We start from the raw sequence: 20,671 nt of genomic DNA, 5'->3' as shown, positions 1-20,671 counted from the left end.
TGCCTACATGGTATTCCTTACTTTATGAACAGAGTTATTTTACAATTAAAACTGTAAAAATCCTCCTAAATGCTATTAGGAGCATATGGCCCCCTTAATTTTTTTCAGAATACTGCTGCAATGGTCTAGTGCCATGTATTTACAGTCTAGCTATAGAAAAGAGTTTCCACACAGCTCCAACATGGATAGCTTTTCCTGATACTGGAACTGACAGTCCTTAGCACACATTTGAGGACACTCACCCTTATCTTGTCCTCTGTTTCCATGGTGGCTTGCAGTCTCCCGTTCACACTGAACACACAGAAGAGGCCATTTTCATAATATATGACACAGTGGCCTTCTCTTGAAGCTTGAATAAGTTTTGGTCTCAGGCAGTTTTCAGGACCTTGTAATCTTTCAGGACCTTCTAATGTCCTCAGTAGATCTCCATTCATAGAATGTATGAGACATGGTCCTTCTAATGAGACAGAATAAAATTCCAGTTATTGATTTACATGCTCACATAAAGACCTCATATATCAAATAATAAGTAATGACTTCTACTTAAATAATCACTACTATAATACAATATAATGGTTTTTACCATGTTTAAATGGATTGCCTACGACTTTAAGGGTGCCAGAGGGTAAGATGAACAGCTTATCCCTTAAAGACTTTGTATTAAGGTATTTTAGAGCACCTATCAAAACCAGTTAGAGACCTAGCAGATTTTCTTGCGTGGATTTTCTTTTAAAACTAGTCGTAGTTAATTTTGAGCGCACAAAATTAAATGTACTAAAATCTTAAAATGAGATTTTCAAAACACAAAGACACACAGAGCTAAGTGGAATCAATTTACATATGTAGGTATTCTAAAAGTGTATACTCACATATTAAGATTTTAATTCATATGTGATCCACTAAATATTTGCTTTTTTAAATATTTTGAAAAATACCTGAACTGTACAAAAGCCACACAAGTTCACATGTATAAAACAGAAACACACACAGGTGCAGATGGTGAGTATACTCAACTCTGAAAAAATGCCTCAGTGTTGGTACTTTGGAAATACTAAAGCAGAAAGATCCTAATTCCAAGAAATTTATGGTTTAGAAATAACTGTGGCCAGCAAATACGAAAATTATAAAGACTATCCATGGAATCCACACCATTCTTTATAATTTGCCTGCCAAAAGCAGGTCTTTGAGAACACAAATGGGGCATATTACAGGATTTGCAGCCAAGCTCAAAGAGCCTGAACAGAATTACTAGTAGTGTATATATACCCTTCATCAAACAAACAATCCAGCACATTCTCGTTCTCCTGAAACTAATTTTTGCTTCCTTTCTTAAGAAGTTATCCATAACAAACACACTTCATCATCCTGGCCATCAAGAGCCGTATCCATCTGTATGCTACATGCAATTACACACTGGATAAACAAACAGAAATAGCAATCAGTAGAGAAACTGATGTGGTTGCCTCTTCTTATAAATGTCTGAATAATTCTCAGTTTTAACATGTTTAAAAAGAGGTTTCAAGTTCCACAGCAACTAAAAAATGGTTAGAAATAAAACCACCATAAATTTCATAAATTCTGCTACCAAAGACTCTACTCCTTTTTGCATTAAGGTTATAGCTTCATGAACAGAAAGAAATGACAACAGATACCTTACCTTTTGAACCACTTATTACCAGGCCAAGCTCAGCACAAATGGCAGCACAGGTGATCTCATAGTCATGTCCTGTCAAAACAGCTCGAGGAGTTGCAAAATCACCTTCAATGAAAAAACAATAAAAGCAATCCCTGGTTACAATCTATTTCCAAAATCACTGCTTTCAATCACTGAAGCATCTCTGTTTCCTTGCTCTTTGAGTTCATGTTCCTTACAAATCATTTCAATGCTCCCTGTTTGCATATGGTAGTTCTGCACTATCTGTATAGAACAGCAGCAGTGCACTACAGGACTTCAGCCTGCACATTTACTAGCACATATTAATAGAAAAGTCAGGTGTGTAGTAAAACTAACCAAAGTTGGAGCACATATATTTGTGTTTTCCCCTCCTTTCACTTCCCCCTCTATTCATATTTTCTAGAGGGAAAGGTCTAAGTCAACTACTACCTTTTCCTATAATAGGTGTAAGTAAATGCAAGCGTGACTACGACAGGTATGGAGAGAAGACACCTTCAGAGCCCAAAGATGAAGTAAAACATACAATGACTGATCTTATTTTAACCTAATAACAGTGTTGAAACATCAGCCTGAAGTCTACTCCTTTGCAAGATGTGGAGGATCACAGCCAGTATGAATTTCTGATGAGTTTGCAAAAACAAAACGCCCAAACCCGACGTTAAATTACCCCTGCTCCTATTGAACATTTGCCTGCAACAAGAACAAATAAAACTGTAATATTTTTAGATTCTCTTTGTGATCAAACGTATATGAATACAATAGGAAACAAGAAATTGTACAACTCACATGTTTAAAGGAAAAAAAAATCACTCTCCAGGTCAAGGGACACAGAAAGGGTAAGGAAATGCTATAAAGCTCTTTAAATAGTTTTATAACTGCTCACAGATTATTCACTGCCATCTTCAAGAGTGGAAATAAAAATGTTATTTTTGTGTTACCATATAATTAGCTCGTTCATAGCATTCTACAAAGTATTTAAACTCTAATGAATGTATCTTGGGCAATATTATCATGTAGTTTCAAAAAGGTTTAGATGAGTTTTTAAGCAGCAGGGAATAATTTCACTTCACGAGAAATGATGATATGTGAGATACCAACAAGGCAATAAAGCAGTGGTGAAATCAAACATTTTTTTACTTGAAAAACAGGGGATGGTTTTGCAAAGAGACAGAGTAATAATAGGACCAAGTGACTCCACTGGTTACTAAGGTAGCGTCATTCAAATTACATTTGGGGTTTCAACTTTTCAAAAGATAAACCCAGCATAATGTCATTAGTCTGTCCATGTAGAGCCATAAGAGTGCTAGCAATAGTGATACTGGGTGTTCTTAGAAATTACTGAGCTATATTTAAGCTGGTAGATACTCAGGCTCTGCACGTGTACAGCGAGAGACTTCTCTGGAAAAGAAGTGTCTGGGCTTGCATAAATAAAAGCTTAGTTTACTCTCCATATTTTACATTTTTAGGCAGACCATTTACATCACCTCCCAAAATGCCTGTGTAGCTGCCACATTCAAATAGGTTTTTAGTAAAGCTCATAATCTACAGCAGAGTCTCAAATCAAGGATTTTGACCTTTTAAAATTTAATTTATTCTGTAGTTACTATTATAATCTATAATTTATATCCACAATACAAAATCTTGAAAAGAAAATAAATCTATTTCTTCTTAGATATAGACATGGACACTAAATATGTATGTGTGCATATATATACACACATAGGCGTGTAAGTTATCACCATTTTAAATCTGAAAACGCTTTGGAGCAACTTGCTGGATTGTTCCTAATCTCTTAATAAATTATCATTAAAAGCTATTGCTTTTGTTTTGTATAATGTTTGAAAAAGCACACTCAAACCCAGGAAGTATGGCAGACAGTTCACGAGCAAAGGAAAAACTCCCAACAAATTAGAAGCATAAGGGTAGACAATGACCTTTAGGTACTTCTCAGGTGGCCGATCCTTGAACAATCACAAACCTTTTAGAGCAAACTTGCTCTATTGAACTTTCCTCACCCAAACATGGGGCAGGCACCTTGGAAGATTCATAAATGAACACTACATAGCCAAGCCACAAATTTGCAGTTTTAGGGGGAAAGGTAACAGCAACCATAACAGTCTTCCTATCCAGTAACAATTTAATGTTGCTGATTCAATTCTTTCTCCCTGTTGTCCCCAAGCCATAAAAGGAGGCAGCTTCGTGCATTTAAAGGTCTTGTTAGTTTGGTTTCTTTTAAATGAGCTGCCTATGTGAGCAAAATTTTAGAATTCTGCTTTTATTGCTTTATTTTGCTTTCAGAAATTACATTAACACATACTCACACAGACCAGCAAGGAATTAATCTAATTATACACTACAGGTTAATGAAACGTTTGAAGTCAGAGAAGTTTTAAATATACAACGTTGCAGTGGAGGTAATGAATGTAAGATGTTGGAGCTAGAAGGACTTATGAGAGGCAATGTCTGAATGAATTATTAGGAAGGACAGATAAACAAAATCCTCAAAGTAAACTTATTGCTTGCAGCAACTACATCATTATAAGCTTTACCTGCATGAAGCTGCCAGTAACTACACACTTAAAATGTAGGAGATAAGATTCTTAAAACAAGAAGTAGAAACTGAGTATATATATTTATCACAGTTCACAGAAATTAAAATTACCTAAGTAACACTCACAGTCTTTTCAGAATTTGGACTTGACTTCAAACATAAGAGAGTATAAATCTACAGGTGGCAGGATCAGTATTTCATAAATTGTATCAATCATTTACTGAATTATATTTGTACTAAAGAAACACTTTAATTAAAACAAACAAACAAAAAAGGAAGAAATCTGAATAGTAACTTTGAAGAACTTAGGACTTGAATAGATACTGTAAAAGAGGAGTCTTGTGAAAAGTCAGGCTGACTCCTTTGATAAGAATGTCAAGTATTTAGGGGTTTCCAAGCATCTGATTTTCCAAATAATGGGGTCAACTTAAAAGCTGGTCATAGAGCAGAACAGATTTCTTTAAAAGCTTTTAAACTGTTATTGCTTCAGAAGATTGTCATGGTTTTCAATAATGCAAAGAGAAAATTTTATTTTGTTGCTGGTTTAAGGGGCACCACTTCAAACTTTTCTAAATTGTTTTCGGGGAACCGACTTGCAGACCTTTTGAAAAGCTGGGGAAGTGACTTCAAAGGGAAAGGAGTCTTTGTCCGCTAAGCAGGTTTACGACCACTGATGCAAACCCTAACTAAGAACTGAAAAGAACACTCAGTGAATCTTTATGGAGATTCTTAAGGAAGATGAACAAGTCAAATGAAATTAAAGATAGTTCAAATCCTAGCACTAATAACCAAGACACAATAGTTTTACAGATGTTCTTTTCTCAGCACAGGATATAATAATATCCTTAGTCTATACCATCGCCGGGTTGCTACTTGAAGTTGAATGCTGTAAGATTCTTAATGCCACATTCACATTGTAACAAACATTGTCAATGATTTATTTAAGTCACAGAAGGTGTATGTAAAGTTGTTTTCCAGTAATGGGCAGAGTATTTTACCTTTGCAGCTACCACTCAGATTATTTCAAAAGAACTCTCCTACATTCCAATAAATAATTTCTGCAAAGCTGTTTTCCCACAGAAAATAACATAAAACATCACCCTTACTTAAGTGACTAAAGTACATTTTAAATCATGAAATTCAAGCTTCAGAAGATAAAAGAAGAGCACATGATATCATGTCAGCCTACAGTGATATATCAGTGAAAAAATGTTAGGCGTTTGGAAACTACGTTTAAAAAGGAACAGTGGGATTACAGCAAAGTCAAAACTTTTTTCTAGTTTAATGACATCCAGAAGAAGATACGCCTTACTGGATAACAAGAAGTTGGTTGGTATTGCTGGGTCTCTCTCTGCTATTCTTTTCCAGCTTCGGTGATGCTACAATACAAAGCAGGATCATGACACGTGAAATCCATCCATAAATTCCTAAAATGTCCGCTTTCTTTATTTTCAGCACTAAGCTGTAAGAGCTGAGACAAATGCAAGAACTCATTTGAAAAAAAGATATCCCCCTAGAAAGAAATCAAACTAAGACTGACTGATAAACTTACCTCACAGTTAAATATAAGATACTCTTCCTACTGTTTATGAGTGAGATAATATTATGCAACACATTAAAATATAAAGTATTTGGCTATGCTCCTTTTTATGTTTTATACTGAGAAGACAGTTAATTATGAAAAGTCAAAGAGAGCCAAGCAGCCATTTCTAAATTACTATTCTATGATTGCAGAGGCTGTGGGACATTTTAAATGGCAAATTAATTATGTGATTTTATGTCAATATAAAATCCAAAGTAAATGAAGCATCAGTTAATCTATCTTTTTACCTTCTTCTTGCAAAAGTAAGTGATTATTTTCTCAGAATGATGTATCAACCAAATAAAATTACAGATGTAAGAGAAGTCCTCTAAAATTAATTTTTAAATTTTCCTAGTTTTGTAGTTGCTTCCAATGATAAAAATTGAGGAAAACAATAAAAGCTTTGAAATAAGCCTGAGAAGTACAAATGTACCTACAAAAGTGTTTTCAGCAAAATATAAGCAAATCAAGAAAACCAATTTGCTACTAGGCTTCTATATGGATTATATAGCAAATTTCAGAGTTTAATTACAAAACAATAACTGTTTAATATTATATAAAGTCTGTGTATTAGTATTATTTACAGATCACAAACAGTGAACATTTAAATAACAACCAACTGGTTAGAACCCCACTTCACTGGCACAGAAAGTTATCTGATGGACTGAGATCTTACTCAAGTGATACCATACCATATTACAGAAATATTCTTAAAACTTCAGTTTGAATAAGCTTTCCTTTGTAAATATGCATTTTTATGTAACAATGTAATATTTTCATATTATATAGGAACTTCATTGTTGTCTGGTTCTTCACATGACACTCCATCAGCATTTCCTCTTTATTCCTTCAAACTACTCCCCATCTGTTCAGACTTATTTTACCCCAAAAAGTACAACCTTATGCCTAGATGCAAGTTTTGGTTTTGCAAAAAATACTTCAACTATACATTTTCTGAAAAAGGAATATCTTTGAAAAACGTATCATTCTATCCTGAAGCAAAATCAAAACCTGTAAAACACAGGAAATGCTATAGTGCTGATATGTTTGTTCAGTAAGGTTAAAATATACTAGATTTATCCTGCAGAGTTCAGTTCAGCCAATGTAACACAGAGAGGGTTAATGTACTTCCCACAGTCACACTGTGCAACAAGTGACTCACATTTATTCAGTACTAATAAAAGATTTTACATACATGTTGTGTCATGAAAAGAGGTTCACTATGTCCCAAAAATAAACACAATAAAGAAAAAGATATAACAGGCCTTCATGAATTGCATATTACAATTCAGATTTCAAAAGTCAATAATCCCCAGTCTCTTAATTCCTACACCATGTGCAATGCAAAGCTTTCTGGAATGATTTCACTCTTACTGGGGATTCATCTGCTGCAAGTCCTGGAAGTCATTCAGCAGGACTCCTCCCACTGAACACCAGCTTTTTGAAGCCCCCAGAAAGTATCTGCAGGTGAATATTCAGGGTCAGTGTACACTAATAATTTAATATTTGCACCATCCCAACTTCATAAACTGTTACTTCAATGTCAGCTTTGAAGTTTCAGAACACTGTCATTTTTGTCTGATAACGTTCTAAAACACGTTTGTGAAGGGGCTTCTTTTGTTTATGCTAAAAAACCAAAAATCTATTTTCTTCATATTTCTGTCTTTTGGTTTATAGTTATCATTATCTAGTGAGTTCAAGGAAAAAAAGACCAAAAAAAATAAAGATAAAAGGAAAAAACTCATCAAGCAATTATTTCAGACAGAAATACCAGCTACTGAGGAATTGTTTCTAGATAAAAGTCATCTTACCTCGAGCTGAAACATATATATTATTTCATAACTCAGGCAGAAAATAATCTGAGATGAGAGGTTTCGTATGAGAATTCCATTCAAGTTGGCAGTTTTTGATTATTCCCCCCCATTAAAACACTACATTAAAATAACTTAAAGTCCATGCCTTAGCTATTTGATTGTTTCTGCAAAGTTAATTTCAAGCCAATGCACCAGTGTTATATTGTACTAGATAGATGCTTACCACCATTACTTTTCAATGTAACTAAGTCCTGATTGCATACAACAAGCTCAGAGCATACATAAATTAGTTGTCTTTTTACAAGTAACTCTCTTAAACCAGATATTTTTCAACAAAGAAGGCCATAATTCTAATCACATATAGCATTCTTGCACTAAGCAGATTAATGCTTATCTCTGTGATGCTAGTGTTAATAGAACTTAGATCCAGAAACACTTAAAAGTAATTTCTTACTCAAGTTGGGATTATTTTATTGACCAAATAAATTTTACAACATTTACAATGGTAATTTTATTCCAGACTTTAAATTATTATATCTTCTAGATTACTCTGTTCTGTCTTACATGGTATAGACTTTGAACTGAATGGTTATTTTTCTCAGCAACCAAATAAGGTAAATAAATGTGATGTATTAGTAAAGCATCCCACAACAATGCATATGGTTCACATGAAGGCTGCGTTCATTTACCATATGAATATAATTCCTTTTACCACATCAACCATTAGTTACAGGTTGTAAATATAGCATTGTTTTTTCCTGGAACTCAAAGGTCTGCATTACATCATGAAGCACTAAATATCCTTATCCTTCTGGGGAATTTCATACATCTAGTTTTAGTAACACCTGAGGCTCGATGCTGCCAACAAAGCGGGATCTGAACTCCTTCTCTGTTTCCAGCCTCAAAATACGCTTCCTTCACTTGCATCCGGACTGTGCCTCAAAACTTGCTCTACAAATGCTACTTGCAATTACTTACTCTGATTGACAAATCCTGAAACACAATCTCTCTTAGCCAGTTGAAAACATGGATGACACAGATGCTGCACTTAACATTGTAGGACCTACTTTTAGCCAAACCAAGTATTTATGGCACACAAACTGACATGCTCATCAGGATCAAGTCACTGTGACTATTTAACTGCTCCCCAAACCATCAGTAAAGGCTATTGCAAGCTTTTTTCAATGAAGACCTCGTCCTCATAGGTATCTATGACATGACTTCCTTGGCATTATACAAATATATTGCTTATGCAGCATCACTGCAGATTTCCATATATCCCAGAATTAATCCACCTGTTATACCTCACCTTTTTTCAGTTTGAATATGTGGAGGCTAGAACCATCATTTTTTTGTGATTTATAGAGTACTCTGAGGAATGAGGCCTCAAACTCTTTGAGGTATCAATGTGTTACAGCTTAAAGAAGAAATGACAGTGACCTTTTGTAGCTGTAGAATTTAAGGCTCTGTTCTAGACTCATGCAGATTGCCCCAGTACTTGCTGCAGTGGCTACAATGGTGTCCCATGAAAATACAGGAAACTGTAAGACCAGTTACAGCATCAGGGTCTCTGTCCACTAAACTTTCATGACTGAACATCAAATAATGCAATAACTGTTAGGTAAAAGAATATTTAGTGGTTGCTACTCCTCTTCAAAAACATGTTACAGATATTTTCTAAGCCTTGTGGATCTTCTCTATGATATAAATTTTACTGAATTTGACTTACAACACAAATAGAAAAATTTAATAGTGTGCTTAATAAAGCTCCAGTAAAAAGAAAAAAGTATTCCCATTTCTTTTTACAGTCCCACTTAACAAAACACTCCTGACCTATTTCTGTTTCAGTTCATACACTGAACTTAAATTCACATTGTATTTTCTCATTACAATTTTAATAAAAAGGATAAAAATTATACTGAAGATTAAATCCTTTCTCTTCTTTTTGCACCAAATATGTGGATTGATATTTCCAAATATGTGGATAGGTATTAATTTTTAATATTTTACTAGGCAGCGCTTAGGAAACCAAAATCATCTTCAACTGGATGCCAGCAGATGGTGCTGAAGGACTCTTGCTTTAGATATAACATCTTGCTACTGTCCAGCCATTTTTGAGAAACAAAGAATATCTGTTACATCTGCAGTTAAACAATATTAAAATAACATTGAATTATTTACTGGTCTTTTTTTTGAAGAAGACGGGCTCACACAATAATATAATGTGTTCAGGGTAAAAAATAAAAGTGCTGTTGAGCACCCAAAGGAGCATGTGCAGACTGTTCTTAAACTCTCAGTGCTGGACTATCATAAAGCAACACTTCTTTCTTACCAGGCTGACCCCAGTGAACAGCAACTGTTGTCTTCGTGGCTGCAGTGACTCCAAATATATTTTAGTATTTTGAGGCTCTGCAAGTTTTTAGCTATTCTGGTAGACCACCATTTGATAGAAAATAACAGTAATAGCACAATTTCCATTACTAACTAACATGATTACTGATTTATGGACACTTTGATACTCCTACTACTTAGCATGATAAATGCAAAACGGAATGTTAACAGGTAAGCTTTTTACAACTACTTCCCAATTAATTTTTTTAATAAAAGAAGCTGTTAGGCAAAGTACTTCCATTTTTTTTAAATAATCATTAGAATTCTAAATACATTTTTATGTCATAAACATTCTTTAGAAATGTGGAACCTTATCTTATCTATTATCATTGGTTTTGAAACTGAAAATAGAAGCCCAGAAACTTGGGAATCAAGATGTAGGTTGAATCAAGACGAGGACAAGGGAAGAAGGCAAAGAGGGTTTTTTTGCTGCTAAGTTAACAGCAGACATATGACCTGCTTGAAATCAGTGTGACTGTTCACTGCATACAGAGGCAAACACATATGCAAACGTTCACAGAATTCAAGTTTACAGGATTAGTGGGTCTCAGCACAAAGAAATTATTACCCATGACATTATTCTTCAATCAACCAACACAAAGATGCTCATCAGGTATTATCCCCTCTAACAATTAATTATGAAGCACTCACTCATAAAAAGTTTGAATTTTCAAACTGAAAAATGTGTGTAGCAGTTGATGAAATATAGTTATTTTATCTTTTGCTATGATTACTAATACAATTAAAACTAATAGTTTCTCTATTCTCAAACTATAGCTTTAATGTTAATGTCAATTGATGAAAAGTCTTGCAGGTATTCAACATTTATTTAGGAATTCCAGCTGTAAAAAAAAAAAAATCAAACAAAACCCAGTTTCTTTTAAAAGTAGCTTGGGTAGTAGCAAGACTTCTTCTGCAAGACGACTGGTGTATAAATTTTGAGTCTTTTGGGAGATTTCATATTTTAAAATTGAAAAGATTATGCATTTTTAAAATTTACATCTGCGGAAGATATTCTACATTTTATCGATAGCACAAGTGTTCAATGAATCCTCTCGAATCTCAGTTAAATACAGTAATTTTGTTTTTTTTTTAACTATGAAATCACGTGCTTACATTCACGTCTTGCTACACAGCTACACTACTAAAGCCATTTATCTAACACACTTCAGAATACCTGAATATAGTACCCTGTAAAGAATATAAAGCTATGCAACGAAAGCACCCCCTTAATCCTCGTGATGCAAATGTGATACATACAGAGAGTAACATTTTCTAGTTTTATGGGCTAACATAAAAGAGGTAATATAATTTGTTTTATTCACATATGTGTGGAAGATCAATGCAATAACTCAGAAGAGATCCCATTAGTATTAGCAGTAGTGATACAGTTACACAGACTCTACGTTTCCCTAGCACTGAATACTTTTATCAGTCAAGATTTAATTTCCTTGGGCAAATCAAATTTCTAAATTAAAAATATTTTTGTTTTTCAAAATAGGAGAAGTAAAAAATAATTATGAACACATCTGTAGATACTTTGAAAGCAACAAAACCATCTCTTCATCTCCTATGAATGAAGAGCAAGAATTGCAGAAGAGCACTTTATCTTCCACTAGACTATGGAAATACATACCATTATTTAAGCACAAACCATTTTATAAGCATAAACAACATTAAGACAATTAAATTCACCAGTGTAAACCTCCCCTCCAAGAAAGTACCTCCCAACAAAATAACTACAGTGAAATACCAAAAACCTTGAAGACATAGATTTACATTTGCTAATACAATTGGCTTCTCCCTAAACTGTGTAGGTGAGGGATCATTAAGGAAGACTGGAGAAAATGGGATATTGCAACTAGAAGGGCATTTGTTGGTAAAGGAATCCAACAAGTATGTGTGTAGCAATCTGGTGGCAATTTTTCATATTTCAACAACAGCTAGAGATGACCTTTGAGATATGATTATGACCAATGTAGCAAAACAGATAAAAAAAAACATGGTGAAAAGAATTTATATGAATGGGAAGATATGAGAATTTTCAATATGCTTTATAAGGGAGAGATCAAGGACAAGAAGATAATTTTTTGAAGTACTTTGGGAAGACAGGTTTCAATACATACAGAACATCATTCTGTAAGATCTCATGGCAGGTTAAGTCTAGAGAAAAACAAAGGAAGAGGTAATAAGGATACGAGTGAAAACTGCTTCAGAGCAGCACAGGGATAGGACAGACAAGAAGACACCAGCTGGCACAACTCAAAGTGGCTGTAACATGGGAAAGTCAGGCAGAAAGATCAAAATAAATGAGGTTTTTCTGAAACAGTGTAAGCAACAAGGTATGAGCAAACAGAGACAAAAGCAGGAGAGCCACATATAGATGAGATGCAGCTAACAGGGACATCAGGAATAACAGTCATTCTATAAACAAAAATATGCCAAGTTTTCATGAGAAGTTGGTCTGTTATTAAGAGCAAGCAATACCAATAGATGATGCCACGCATTTAAAAGTACTGCAGTGAAAGTCTTGAATAGGAAGGTCAACTGGAGTCAGACAGCAAACACATGTGAAACCAGCAATGAAAACTGTTGTCTCAATCAAAGAATATCTAAATGACAAAAATGTTTGGAATTCAATTGGCCTGATAATAGTGCTCTGAAGGTAATGGGGAAATGAAGGTACATAATTCCAGAGTTGAAACTATTGTTTTGTAGATATTGGGTGAGGTTCTGCAAGACTAAAAAAAGTCTTCCTGTTTCTTAAGCAGGAAAGAAAAAGAGGAAAAATTAGAGAGTTTAAAGTCTGTTTAACCCCAACAAACAGAAAAAAATACTGGCAGAACATTTATATTTTTATATACACACACACAATTTCCTAGAAGAAATCGAGGAGATGAGTAACAGCTAATTTGGATTTAAACGGCTGCTGGAGCTGCACCAGGTCTGCTGGAGGTCTCCCGGGAGGCCAATCAGCTGACTGGGCGTCGGTACCCAGCCCATCCACGAGGGATTTTAACAACTGCTGGGAGCGCCAGCGACCCAGAGCATGGCGAACAGGAGAGGGCAAACGGGCTTTTCGACGTGACGCTTTTTGACGTGGCACTTTTTGATGGATTACAACTACAGCTACAAATTAAAAAGGAAGGGTAGTTGTAGTTGGTGACTCCCTTCTGAGGGGAGCTGAGAGCCCTGTACGTCGACTGGACCCATCCCAGAAGGAGGTCTGCTGCCTTCCCGGGGCCCGGGTGAGGGATATTAGTAAGAGACTCCCTGAGATCATTCAGCCCTCAGATTATTATCCGCTGTTGGTAGTCCAGGCCAGCAGCAATGACGTTAATGGAAGAAGTACCAGGGCAATTTAAAACGATTTCAAGGCACTGGGTCGATTAGTTAATGGGACAGGAGCACAGGTGGTGTTCGCCTCAGTTCCTGCAATAGCAGGGATGAATGAGGAGAGGAGTAGGAAAATCCATTGTATCAATAGGTGGCTAAGGGATTGGTGCCACCGGCTGAACTTTGGGTTTTTTGACCATGGGGGCAAATTCCATGGTACCTAGTCTCTTCAAATCAGATGGGCTTCATCTATCTAGGAAGGGCAAAAGGACTCTTGCCCGTAAGTTGGCGGGGCTGATCAGGAGGGCTTTAAACTAGGTTTGAAGGGGGAAGGGATTGAAACCAGGCTCTCCAGAGATGAAAGCCCGAGTTAAGGGTGAAATCAGCAGCCCAGCTGAAATGCATGTACACCAATGCACACAGCATGGGTAACAAACAAGAGGAGCTGGAAGCCATCATGCAGCAGGAAAGCTGTGATGTAGTCACCGTCACGGAAACGTGGTGGGATGACTTGCATGACTGGAGTGCTGCCATGGGCGGTACAAGCTCTTCAGAAGGGACAGGCAAGGTAGGAGAGGTGGAGTCTCTTGACTCTGTGGACCTTGAAGTCAGTAACAATAAGGTTGAGTGCCTGTGGATCAAAATCAGGAAGAAGGCCAACAAGTCTGTTACAGACCACCCAACCAGGATGATGAGGGCAATGAATTATTCTACAAGCTGCTGGTAGATGTTTCAAAATCATCAGCCCTTGTTCTTGTGGGTGACTCTAGCCTGCCGGATGACTGCTGGAAATTCAGCAGAGAAGAGGCAGTCTAGGAGATTCCTAGAGCGTAGAGAGGATAATTTCCTGCTCTAGCTGGTAAATGAGCCTACCAGGGATGGGGCCCCGGTAGACCTTCTGTTCTCAGAGAGGGGTTGGTGGGAGATGTGGTGGTTGGAGGCTGTCTGGGGCACAGTGACCATGAAATAATAGAGTTTTCAATACTCAGGGATGCAAGGAGGGCCATCAATAAAACCTCTGTCCTGGACTTCCAGAGGGCAGATTTCAGCTGATTCAGAAGACTAGTTCAGAGTGTACCCTGGGAAACAACCCTGGAAAACAAAGGGGTCCAGGAGGGATGGACGTGCTTCAAGAAGGAAGTCTTGAAAGCACAGGAGCGGGCTGTCCCAGTCTGCCAAAAGGCAAGCTGGCAGGGAAGACAACCGGTCTGGCTGAACAGGGAGATTTTGAAGGAAATTAGGGCAAAAGAGAGTTTACTGATTCCGGAAAAAAGGGCTGGCTACTCAGGAAGAATTTAGGAATATAGTTAGGTCACATAGAAAGAAAATTAGAGAGACAAAGGCACAATTTGAGCTCAATCTTGCCACTTTTGTGAAGGATAACAAAAAATTCTTCTACAGATACATCAATAGCAACAGAAGGGACAAGGAAAACCTCCATTATTTATTGGACATGGGTGGGAATATAGTTATCAAAGGTGAGGAAAAGGTTGAGGTGTTTAACGCACCTTCTTTACCTCAGTTTTCAACAGTAAGACAGGTTGTCCTGAGGACAACCGGCTTCTGGAGCTTGTAGAAAGAGATAAGAATCTGAATACCCCCCTATAATCCAAGAGGAAACAGTCAGTGATATGCTGAGCCACTTGGATTCCCACAAGTCTATGGGACAAGATGGGATCCACCCAAGGGTGATGAGGGAGCTGGTGGAAGAGCTCGCCAAGCCTCTCTCCATCATCTGCCGACAGTCCTGGCTCACTGGGGAGGTCCCAGATGATTGGAAGTTGGTGAATGTCACACCCATCCATTAAAAGGGCCAGAAGGAGGACCTGGGAAACTACAGGCCCATCAGCCTGACCTCAGTGCCTGGCAAGGTTATGGAGCAGGTCATCCTCAGTGCAATCACACAGCACCTACAGGATGGACAAGGGATCAGACCCAGCCAGCACGGGTTTAGGAAGGGAAGGTCCTGTCTGACCAACCTGATCTCCTTTTATGATCAGGTGACCCGCCTGCTGGATGAGGGGAAGGCTGTGGATGTGTTTACCTGGACTTCAGTAAAGCCTTTGACACCGTCTCCCACAGCATCCTCCTGAAAAAGCTGGCAGCCCACGGCTTGGACAGGGGCACTGTGCTGGGTTAGGAAATGGCTGGAGAGCTGGGCCCAGAGAGTGGTGGGGAACGGTGCTGCATCCAGTTGTGATCCAGTCACTAGTGGTGACCCCCAGGGATCAGTGTTGGGCCCAGTCCTCTTTAATATCTTTACCGATGATTTAGATGAGGGGATTGAGTCCACCATCAGCAAATTTGCAGATGACAATAAGCTGGGGGGGACTGTCAATCAGCTGGAAGGCAGGAGGGCTCTGCAGAGAGACCTGGACAGGCTGGAGAGTTGGGCTGATTCCAACAAAATCAGGTTCAACAAGGCCAAGTGCCGGGTCCTCCACTTTGGTCGCAACAACCCCCTGCAGTGCTACAGGCTGGGAACAGAGTGGCTGGAGAGCAGCCAGGAAGAAAGGGACCTGGAGTTTGGATTGACAGAAAGCTGAACAGGAGCCAGCAGTGTGCCCAGGTGGCCAAGAAGGCCAATGGCATCCTGGCCTGGATCAGGAACAGTGTGGCCAGCAGGACCAGGGAAGTGACTGTCCCCCTGTACTCAGCACTGGTGAGGCCACACCTGGAGTACTGTGTCCAGTTCTGGGCCCCTCAGTTCAGGGAGGATATTGAGGTGCTGGAGCAGGTCCAGAGAAAAGCAACGAGGCTGGTGAAGGGACTGGAGCACAAGTCCGATGAGGAGAGGCTGAGGGAGCTGGGGTTGTTCAGCCTGGAGAAGAGGAGGCTCAGGGGAGACCTCATCACTCTCTCCAACTCCCTGACAGGAGGTTGTAGCCAGGTGGGGGTTGGTCTCTTCTCCCAGGCAGCTCTCAGTAAGACAAGAGGGCAGGGTCTTAAGCTCTGCCAGGGGAGGTTTAGGTTAGTTATTAGGAAGAAATTCTTTACAGAAAGGGTAATCAGGCATTGGAATGGGCTGCCCACGGAAGTGGTGGATTCTCCATCCCTGGAGGTTTTTAAGATGAGACTGAATGTGGAACTTAGTGCCATGGTCTAGTAACCACGATGGTAGTGGATCAAGGGTTGGACTTGATGATCTCAGAGGTCCCTTCTAACTTGGCTGATTCTATGGTTCTGTGATGATTCTATGTTCTGAACAAATCATGTCAAAGTGATTTTTTTCTTGCAATGGCAAAGTAACAAGACGTATNTTGTAGCCAGGTGGGGGTTGGTCTCTTCTCCCAGGCAGCTCTCAGTAAGACAAGAGGGCATGGTCTTAAGCTCTGCCAGGGGAGGTTTAGGTTAGTTATTAGGAAGAAATTCTTTACAGAAAGGGTAATCAGGCACTGGAATGGGCTGCCCAGGGAAGTGGTGGATTCTCCATCCCTGGAGGTTTTTAAGATGAGACTGGATGTGGAACTTAGTGCCATGGTCTAGTAACCACGATGGTAGTGGATCGAGGGTTGGACTTGATGATCTCAGAGGTCCCTTCTAGCTTGGCTGATTCTATGGTTCTGTGATGATTCTATGTTCTGAACAAATCATGTCAAAGTGATTTTTTTCTTGCAATGGCAAAGTAACAAGACGTATTCAGGAAGACATCATATATTTTTACTTTAGTAAGAATGCTAGCACTGTTCCACATGAGTAATTTCTCAAAGAAAATAGGGAAGTAGACGTTCAGAAGATGCTATTATACATTGGAAAGCTATATTCAGAAAGTTATTCACTGTCAAAATGGTAAATGTATTGATGGGCATTCCTGAACTGTGTACTAGCTAATATTTTCTTTAATGACCAATCTGATAGAATAAGACTGCAAAATATATTTGCAAACATGAGTCGCTGCAGGTCTGCTGGAGGATTCCAAATAAGTTTGACAGACTGGAGAAACAGTCTAAAAAGAATACAATTCAGAAAGTTTAAAGACAAGATTCCACAGCTAAACTACAAAGAGAAGGAGAAACAAGTGAGTAGATGGTGGTTCTTCAGAAAACACTGAAATTCATACTGGCTCTTACACTTCAAACTATCGACACTGTCATGCTGTTTCGAAACAAACATGGTCTGTAAAGCAGGTTGTTTTCTACTTATTACTGGAAAGCCTTCAACTGCATTCCTGGGTCTACTTCGAGGAAGACAGTCAACTGAAGAAAGGAACACCAAAAAAAATCTGAAGTCTGGAAAAAACACAACTTACAGCAAAAGACAAAGAATTGAGTTATTAAAGTTGGAGGCAAAGAATTGCAGGTCATAGCAATCCAAATAACCAGAGATTGTTGCAAGAAGGAAATAATCTGTTCTCTACACAAACAAAAAGCAGATAAAAGATGACAGAATGCAACTGCTGCAAAAAGAAAACTGGATACTAGGCTGGAAAAAGTCTGCTAAGGACAGGGCTTCTAAGGCTCCAAAATGTATTTGTTGAAGTTTTTAAGAGAAGACTGGACAAACATCAGTGGAGAATGCTTTTGGCGTAGTTAAGCCTTCTTTGGGAAAAGAGAATAGATCAGGTGACTAAAGCTCATGCCCGCCCTGCTTCCTATGGTTTTGTGATTACAAAGGAAAATGCAATCCCTCAGCCTAGGAAATGTCCAAACACTAGGAGTTGCCACTTGATCTTCAAAGCGAAAGTGGGATCTGAAAGTGATGCACACCATTTGTATGCAAATGAATCCTCTCATCTCTTTTCTCCAGCCATCACACAGTTCCTCCTCGGACCCCGCACTTCTCGCCTCCCCTCCATCTCCACCACATTATGCTGGGGAAGCAAAAAACGTGGCCCTCTCCCAGGAACCCCTACACACTCTACCACACACGTCCTGGTGCATAATGTCACATCCCCAAGTGCTACCTTGGAGCCTCTAAATATGCAAAACCCAACTTCGTGACACAGATCACACATGGGCTTCAAGGAGTACCAAGGGGAGGGTTACATCCTCTCCCTCCTACCTCCTCCATCTGCCCAAAGCAAGCCACATGCCAAGGAGAGAAAAAGAAAAGCCCCTTATGCTATGCAAAGTGATTTTACATCTCCACAGTAAATTATGCTAATTAATGTGAACGCAAAAGGGCTCAGGGCTATTCTAAAGGATACAACTACTTCAGATCTGCTGCTCTGTTCTGAATTATTCCAAGGCTTGGTCAGAAATTGTCCACAGAAACATTTCTGCATTAGAAAAAGCCTGTGCTCCAAAGTGAAGTACTGCCACGCTTTTACATTTTCAAAACCAATTAATTTAGAAAGAAAAAAAACTCTATACATTTGATCAAAGAGCATGATGAAATATTTTTTGAATTTCAGGTTTTAATTTGAGAAGGAAAAAATGACTTAACCTAAATGTAATCAAGCTGTTTTGTGAAGAATAAAAATAGTTTCCAGCAGATGTGTCCCACACAGAAATTTCATATCTTTGAGATTTAAATTTGTCAGATTTGTTTTACGTTGATCAATGCATTCTAGAGTTATCAAGGAGAAACTAAATAGACAGTGACACTGCATAGGTGTAATTTAAGAAATCAGCCTCAAAGTTAAAAATTAAAGAACGTAAATAATTAATATTTCAATAACATATTTCTTCTGTTAAATCAAAAATGTAAGGAATTTTTCCATACAGCCCAGTTAGCCAGAAAATTGCCCTTGATAAAGAATATCAAACCAAACACTTATTTATCAAAGTGCTATAGCCCACCTGGCTTGTCAGCTTGAGTTAAGTATCATTCCAAAACATGAATATACTCAGCCAGAAATGCAGAATTCAGTGCTTTCTAAAGTAAGGAAACCAGATAAATGAATCTAAATAAAATATATCTGGTGGACTAATGGGTGCCTAATGGCATAGTATTTAGGGTAGATGGATCATACCAGCCTGCTGACTGATGTATATCAGAGGCAACAGGTACTATGAAAAGAGGAAATACATGCTCCAGTTCTAAATTATTTCTGTTAAAATTGCTCTGGCATCATGATTTGGCAGAGTGCCATTGGATGCATGTTGCTGTAAAGTCATTTTTAAGATGGAAATTAGAGATAATTAAACAGAGAAAAAATAGAAAAGAAGTATCAACTGTGAGAGTATCTAAAATTCCAATGAGTAGTTCTCATTGAAAGCACAAGTAAACTGTATTTAAAGGTAAAAAAAGCTTCAAGTACAGAAACACATTAGACCAGCTAGATATCTAACATCCCACAAATGGATGGAAGTTACAGTTGCAGTAACAGGGCTCAAAACCCAACAAGTGTGCTGGCGCCTTCCATTTCTAACAAAATCAGAAGCAGAAACAGCTCTTTTTATTTGTCTTTTCAAAAAAATTTTGACTGAACAGAGAAGCCTACAGACAGCAATTTCTGGTAAAAATTAAACACCCCAGATTACCATCTCTTTGAAGCAGAAACTGTCTTTTACTATACCCATGTCTAGGCCTATGTATAGTGCCATGAGATTCCAACTCATAACAAAGGCTTCCAGCACACTATATCACAAAAAAACCCTACATAATAGCAGCTAGTAAACACAGGAGCCATTGCAAGTCCCTAAAAGTACCAGTTTAGTAGAACTGCAAACAAAGAGACTTACCAGGTAGCTACTGTTTGATTTTAAACAGCAGTTATAACAGCTTAGTATTAACTTTGAAAACTGCAAAATTTTGTTAGAAATTTGCATTCAAATTATCAATAGACTTTAACAAAATCTACCTATTTGAGTCAGATACTAGGTACAAAATTTCAGCACGTGATCTGTTAAGGTCATAAAGGAGCCCATAACCTCAAGGTCTTGTGCAGACAGGAGGCAAGCCTGGGAATTGTGCAACAAGTCCAACTTCTCAGGGCAGGCCTAGGAGTCTGCAAAGATGGGTTGCACTCATAGGCCTTGCAAACACAGTAAGGAGACAACTGTTCATTGCTTCACACCAGTGCAATGTTCACGATTTTCTCCTCAAAAGGGCAGTTTTGTTCTTCAGGGAAGAACAGCTTGACTGTCAAGCTCTTAAGTTCCCTGCACCGACTCTTTGGAGTTTCCAAGTTTACAAGCACTGCAAAAATAGTGCCGAGTTTGCATTTTCTTTAAATTGAGAGATTGCAAAATACATATGAAGGATTCACAGAGATTTTGTCCCTCGACCAAAGCCACACTTACGTAGAGATGCTCAGAAAATTCTGCTATCTACTTCCCAGAAAAACTCCCATCTCTTGAACAGGGCTGTTTAGGAGGATAATAGGGATAGTTTGCTCACATCCTCTGCCTTAAGATTCTGCAACTGCATGAACTGAA

The 20,671-nt window shown here is 38.2% G+C and overlaps 1 protein-coding gene across 3 annotated transcripts in view; it reads right to left on the bottom strand.

Annotated features, from left to right (window-relative positions):
* LRBA (LPS responsive beige-like anchor protein) overlaps positions 1–20,671 on the bottom strand; it is a 410,805-nt gene that overhangs the window by 9,384 nt on the left and 380,750 nt on the right. For all 3 annotated transcript variants that reach the window (XM_017820154.1, XM_017820156.1, XM_017820155.1), the window contains exons 53-54: positions 1,658–1,759; positions 243–457 (exon numbers count right to left, since the gene is read on the bottom strand). In XM_017820154.1, the coding sequence (XP_017675643.1) occupies positions 243–457; positions 1,658–1,759 (317 nt within the window). The remainder of the gene's footprint in view (positions 1–242; positions 458–1,657; positions 1,760–20,671) is intronic.

This window comes from Lepidothrix coronata, unplaced genomic scaffold, assembly GCF_001604755.1.
Source record: "Lepidothrix coronata isolate B3197 unplaced genomic scaffold, Lepidothrix_coronata-1.0 Scaffold79, whole genome shotgun sequence".
Taxonomy (NCBI): Eukaryota; Metazoa; Chordata; class Aves; order Passeriformes; family Pipridae; genus Lepidothrix; species Lepidothrix coronata.
The sequence above is the reverse complement of the archived record's forward strand: the minus strand, read 5'-3'. Positions and strand labels throughout refer to the sequence as shown.